At 43.6% G+C, this 6640-nt stretch overlaps 1 protein-coding gene across 1 annotated transcript; it reads right to left on the bottom strand.

Annotated features, from left to right (window-relative positions):
* Window positions 1-2838: 2838 nt before the first annotated feature.
* On the bottom strand, window positions 2839-4106 carry CCR75_000505 (uncharacterized protein; the record flags this gene model as incomplete). The annotated part of the gene is made up of 5 exons (XM_067958612.1): window positions 2839-3119; window positions 3190-3297; window positions 3366-3441; window positions 3504-3663; window positions 3723-4106. The coding sequence occupies 5 exons, from the start codon at window positions 4104-4106 to the stop codon at window positions 2870-2872; spliced, it is 978 nt and encodes a 325-aa protein (XP_067820114.1). The 3' UTR covers window positions 2839-2869.
* Window positions 4107-6640: the final 2534 nt, after the last annotated feature.

The following is a 6640-nucleotide window of genomic DNA, read 5'->3' as shown; positions in this document are numbered from 1 at the left end:
TAATTTCCTCCAAATATTATCTACCTTTTGGATAATATTAATTAACAATCTTTTATTGTTAATTTCATGTAACGATACACCCCGTTACAGCCATGGTCAATTTTAATTGCCTCAGGGGCGTCTTGCAATTATGCTCGACGTGCATAATTGCAAAACGCTCCTGAGACAATTAAAATTGTGCTTTATTTGTACCCGCCATGAGCCACAATTTCCTTTTGTTTTACTTCTTGTCGCTTCTTTCCGAATCGGCGAAAAAAATTGTCTGCCACGCTTCTCCTTCGGAAAAAAGCAATACACCTATTCACTAAAACCTCAAATGTTTTCCAACCCCGGAAAGCTGTGCTACAAAGTTCTGTTGCTATTCTTACAATATGTCTTAGGATAACTGAGGCCCGATCAAAGAAAAACATGTCGGCATATGCAGCTATATGAATAGGCTACGTCGAACAGGCGTATCAGAAAATTTAAGAGATTTTATGACGACCAAGCGCTTGCAGCGCTTCTTCATAAGCTATTCCCTCTCCTTCTCTAATATTTTAATAAAAGAAAAATTACAGATTAAAAATAAACAGTTTCATTATTCCGCTATATCGCAAATTGACAATTATTCCTTAACAGTACTCTAGTTAGTTTCGATGGCGGTTCCCCGAAACAATTGTCGTCACGGAATGTGCGAAAGATATGCCTTCTTAGAATCAGCCGATAAATTTTGCATAGATCAAGAAATGAGGAGTTTTTTTACAGCATAATACTGCGATAACTAAGGATATAGTCACACCCCTTCATTATCTACCTCTGTATTTAATTATCTACCTCTGTATTTATGGGAGTAGCGTAATGGTAGCAACTTGTTGAAAACTAGAAAATATATTGAAAACCCTTTATGCAGGCCTTCCCAGCTTCAGTAACTCGAAAGGTCTGCAAAAAGACTTCGCAATATATGCGTACATTCATGTTAAATAGCAAGGTGCTTTTCAGCAAAAAAATTACGAACGGATTTTTCCGAGGTAAGACTTTGATCACGGACACCCGAGTCAAATAAATAAATTTTGTGTGCAAAGGCGTTGTTCCAAAGATCGTGCCCGTCAAAGCAAACACTTGCCGCAGTGGCCGTTTCGATCGCGTAACGAGCGCGTCTTCGTTAAGAGTTCTTTCGATCTCAAGCCAAAGTGCAGCTCAGATATTTTTAGCCATATGCTTTTTGCCTGGTAACAAACTTGAAACAAAGGTCGATGTTGCGACATTTTCACGAGGCAGATGCAGCCCATTTGCTGCTTGGCATTGGCAAGTGAAGCATAATGCACTTTGCCGAATCTCCACATCGATGCCTAAAAAAAATTTGTGACTAAGACGGTGATGCGTAAAAAGCTTCCATCACTTGGACCTTGTGTGTCAGATGACTAATTACACTAGGAAATATTTTTCTTTGAAATGAATTTTGATTTACGTTAGTTTCTTGTTGGTCGGCTAAGTTTAGCCGAGTGCATTTGAAAAGACGCTCATACCATAAACACTTTAAGCAACCTGGACGATTGAAGCCAGCGGCATCTGAACAATGCGATTATGTAGCAACATGCACTAATTACTTGCCATGTAAAATCCATTATCTGCTATCAATAAGCGCAGGCGACAAGTCGCTAAAATATGGGTGGACCATTGCATCGGCTGCAGTAATTCGTTTAGCAGGATCGTAGTGCAACATTTGCTCAAGCAAAGCCACTCCATCAGTATCTAGTGTTGGCACAAGGTGAGCCAAGGTTTCTGGCATCGGATACAAAGGAAAGTCCCGCTGATAGACAACACAATTATAGTAACGTTTGAGTCGTAATGTTAAAAGGAAAAGTCAATATGCAGTAAATTGCTCACACTATAGTCCGGAAGATCAACAATGGCAGCATAGTTGTCAGCGGTTGCTGTGCCCAATAGACGGAAGATACGGTCAAGCTGATCTGCTTCCGACGTGCCTGCAAACAGAGGGCCGCCATTCGCCATCTCGGCAAAAATACACCCTACACTCCAAATATCAACAGGAGTAGAGTACTTCCTACATGCAAAGATCAGTCAGTGTTAGACGACAATTTCGATTTGCAAGCGAAAAGGCAAAATTAAAAACATGCCGAGATCCCATAAGAACGTCGGGCGCGCGATACCAAAGCGTTACAACCTCGTGAGTGTAACTCCTTACCGGAATACCGAACGCGCGCGCCAAGCCAAAGTCGCCAAGCTTAAGCTCCCCTTCGCGGTTTATCAGCAGATTTTGTGGCTTCAGATCACTAATGGAACAGCAAGGATTATGCATTGGACGGCAAGCATCGTTTGTTTCAATCGCACCAATAAGGTAAATCCTACAAAAACAGCCTTAAAACACGCACCGATGCAGCACACGGTGCTGGTGGCAGTAGGCGATGCCGCGGAGCAACTGGTATAGGAAGGACTTGAGAATAGGCTTTTCAAGTCCCTTCTCGCACACATCAAGATACTTTTTTAAATCTTGGTCAAGATACTCGAAAACGAGCGTAAGCTTGCGTTCTGTGTGCACTATATTGTACAGACGAACGATGTTGCGATGCTGAAGTTCCTTGAGTAGCGAAATTTCACGAATAGCCGTGCTGGGAATGCCTTCATCCTCAGCCTCTAGGCGAATTTTCTTAAGCGCAATCACCTCACCCGTAACACGATCTTTAGCTTTATACACAACGCCATACGTGCCTTCGCCAATCTTCTCCAGCTTCTGATACCGCTCCATACCTCAAAGGGAACGCTTGGTCAAAAGGAGGTAATTATGCTTATCGAAGATTGGGTGAAATGAAATTAGTCCACCTATCTGCAAAAAATGAATAGATTGAATCGCATTTTGTATTACCATTGATTACTTTAGCGTATCGGATGTAAAATTATATTCTACTGGCTTACCCTGTGGTTCCCGCACCGAAGTGATAGAAAATACTAGGCGTGGGATGGTAGATAGTGGTGAGCTCGAAGCTTTCGGTTCGGTGTACAGTCCCTTAAGATATGTCTTGTACGATGGCATGAAGCGATCCACGAAATCATGCACTTCATCGCGAGTCATGGCTGGCTTCTTGGCGTCCCGCAACATCTGCTCCGGCTGATCACGCCACCTGGTCGCGAAACAGTTAAACAACTCAATGTATAATGTCGGTGAATCATATATCAAAGCAAGCACCATACTCGTAGATCCAATCCAGTTTGTCGATCTTAATAACGACAAGACCATCTAGCTCCTTATAGAACTTTTCGAAAGCACGAAGCTCCTTGTTGATAGTCTTCATATTCGTTCTGCAAGACGAGGACGTAAGAAATCGAGATTCCTTTCTCAAGCTCATGAAATCTCGATAGTGCTGCACCTTAGATCAGGGCTATTATCATCAATTGCTTGAAAGCCCATACACCATCCTTCGATCAGCAGCACATCTAGTGGGCCTACAGGCGACGACAAAGCCTCACTGTATACAAGCATATACATACCAGTATATGGCTCTTACCTTGTTTGCGATCCCAGTCGGAAAATGGTGCACGGTCACCACGGCCATTGTGTCGTGATTTGTCAAAACGCGGCAACGCAATAAGTTCCGCGGAAGTCTTGCATTCCTTAACCAAATTCATCAGGAATGGAACGTCCATCGTACCCGGATTTCCTCGATACTGCAACGAGATTATAAGCGCGTATCACGACAGAGTTGCCAGCATTGAACATTTTAAACCTGTAATAGTGGGTTATTAAAATTTGCCTTGGCCAGTGCGACTTGCTGATCGTATGTCAAATAGACATCATCCAGCGACATGATAGCACATTTCACACCCAACAAAGCCATCGCCTCTTGAAAGTAATAGGACAACGTTGTCTTACCACCACCTTGCGGACAACTCAGGCCAATACAGACACAGTGTTTTTCATCGCCTTGCTCCTTCTGTGCAGCCTTCACGACCTCCATTATCCAGCTAAACAAGGGTAGATAGTAGGCATTAACGCGGCGTTGCAGAGCATGCTCATCCAAAGCGATCGCATGCTGAGAGGCATTGCGACGAATAAGCACCTTAATGTGCTGGAGCAACTTCTGAAAGAGCTCAGGCGTTATTGCTGCCATGTTTTCAGCTTTCGTAATAAATTGCTGTTAACTTTGCCCACACAAAAAATACATTTGACCACAAAAAAATAAACGAGCTCGCTGAAAATTATATTTGTTGACGGTAAATAATAATTTTAATGAGCGCTAAATGATACAACATGAATTAATCTTAAGCGGATGATACGAAAGTTATAAGAATTGATCAGCATTCCTATATAAAAATTCTATTACTGAATCGGGGGTTATCCTCCAACTGGACAAGGTAGCAGTGTGGCGGAGCTACCTATGTAACAGGGTGTATCGTTACATGAAATTAACACTTAAAGGTTGTTAATTAAAAATATAATATCTAAAAGGTAGATAATATTTGGAGGTTACTTTATGAAGTAATGTTCAGAAAGTTTATCCATAAATAGGTATAGGCCATTATATCTATTTATCCCGCAGACTAATCAGCTGTAAACGTAAACAAAGAGAGAGACAGATAAGATTTAAATTGCATGTTTAGTATTAGTTTATAATCAAGTTAGCACTAAAAGATAGACAAGAAGAACTTAATTATATTAATACAGTTTTCATTTAACCCTCTTTAAGTTAGTTGTCTTAAAATGAAGTCTTCCTCTGCACGTACTAGTGTACGCAAAGTGACGTAAGGCACCTCTTGCAACTGAAGCAGTGCGAGTTGGACTTGTACTGAAGCAGTACAAGAAGTAGTGCCCCGTCACACCTGGTAGCACTTTGTAGTCCGTCCAAGGACCACATTTCCTTCATCTAACGTGGACATGTTAGATGATAGTGGGAATACGCATCACGTTGCGCGTGAAAGCTACTCCTTTCAAAGTGACATAGAAAGAAGTGCGGTCGAACGAATGAGTTTGACCGTAGGAAACGATGCCACTTTGGTCATGCTGTCCGATTCGGACAGAGATGCCCTCCACTCAGCCATCGCCAAGTTCATACAACATGAACATGACGAGATGAAGGAGAAGGTAGCCTTGCTGAATCAGCAAGGCTCTCAACATGCAGAACTGTTGAGGTTACAACAGGTACAGACCCCTGTACCTGGGATGACGCACACGCGTCGTCCCGAAACCTTGAAGATTGACATCTCTAAGTATAGGGGAGTCGAAGAAGACTCCCTCTAAAGATGGTTTGTCGAGTTGGACGATGCCATAAGGGCTCGTCACATCATCGTCGAGCAAATGCAAGTCGCATTTGCTCATTCAAATTTGGCAGGTCGTGCCAAAACTTGGGCATTGGGCCTTGAGTTGCGCGACTTATATGTCTTTGGGTCGCTAAAGCCCGGCTCAAACAGACGTTTGAACCGCCTAGAGCTGAGTTCAGAGCTCGTTCAGAGCTTCTGAAACTCAAGCAAGGCAAGCGTGATGTGCACGCATATGCCCAGCACATACGACTCTTAGCGAGTTGTATTACAAATAACCCAGTCCATGAACACACGTTAATAACGGTGTTCATCCAAGGTCTTACGGATAGTCCCATAAAGACCCACCTGTTCCGCTTGGAACTGGATACGCTTGAAGAAGCAATATCCGTAGCGGAACAGGAGGACTTTAGCTTGAGACAGGCTCAAGCAAGTTCGTCATCATATCGTCCACCTAGACGACACGAACTAGGAGGTCCAGAACCCATGGACCTTTCCTATGTCGAAAGCGAGAGACCTCGCTTTAAGCGATTGCAGAAATGCCATCGCTGCCAAAATTAGGATACTACGCTCATGAGTGTAGTGCCCCACGCCCAGCACCGAATGGTACTGAACGTAATTTTGGACCGTATGCAAAAAAGGCAACGGTCGCGGGTCCGACGTTGTTGCGAAATCGCAACAGTGAGGCGGATTGCCAAAAAACGGTCGGGGTCAGTAGGGGCGCAACGCTCTACTGATCCAGCAACCTTTTAGAGAATTTGCAAATCTCTTGACTAAAGTTGCTCCAGACACACAATCATTATGTGTCTCTGCACCTGGTGATGAGGTATCCCTCATCACCTTGAAGTTAAAAGGGACAAATGATTTGTCACTTAGAGCCCTAGCGGACTGTGGAGCGTCTAATAACTTTATTCGTCGCCAGTCACTAAAGGGTCGTAGGCTTTAAATATGTTGAGCGCGACATCCCTCCAACGAGGATGACGGTGCGTCTAGCGACAGGCGCATCGATAACAGAAATGAAACGCGTAGTGAAATTTCACTAAACGTTAAAAAAATTACAGCACGACGATGATTTCATCGTACTGAATTTAAATGACAAATTTGATGTCATCCAAGATGTACCTTGACTCAGAAAATATGAGCCAAGAATCAGCTGGCAGCATCGATCCGTGGAGATGCCTGCCACTTGTTCATCAGATGGCCATCTGATGAACGTCTTGGAGCGTCCGCAAGCGTGTGGATGTACTACGAGTGAGTACGATGGCCTCACTTGTGGTACGGTCGTTAGTACGACTGCACAAGATCACAGTGTGATTACTAATCACCCTGTGGAGTCAGCTGCCGGCGGCTGTGCGAATGCACAGGCAGCGCCGAAGGTCCACCACTCGAA

This window comes from Bremia lactucae, assembly GCF_004359215.1.
Source record: "Bremia lactucae strain SF5 chromosome Unknown BlacSF5_NotPlaced_49_SHOA01000009.1_1371882bp, whole genome shotgun sequence".
Classification (NCBI taxonomy): domain Eukaryota; phylum Oomycota; class Peronosporomycetes; order Peronosporales; family Peronosporaceae; genus Bremia; species Bremia lactucae.
This window is presented reverse-complemented; position numbering and strand designations above follow the sequence as displayed.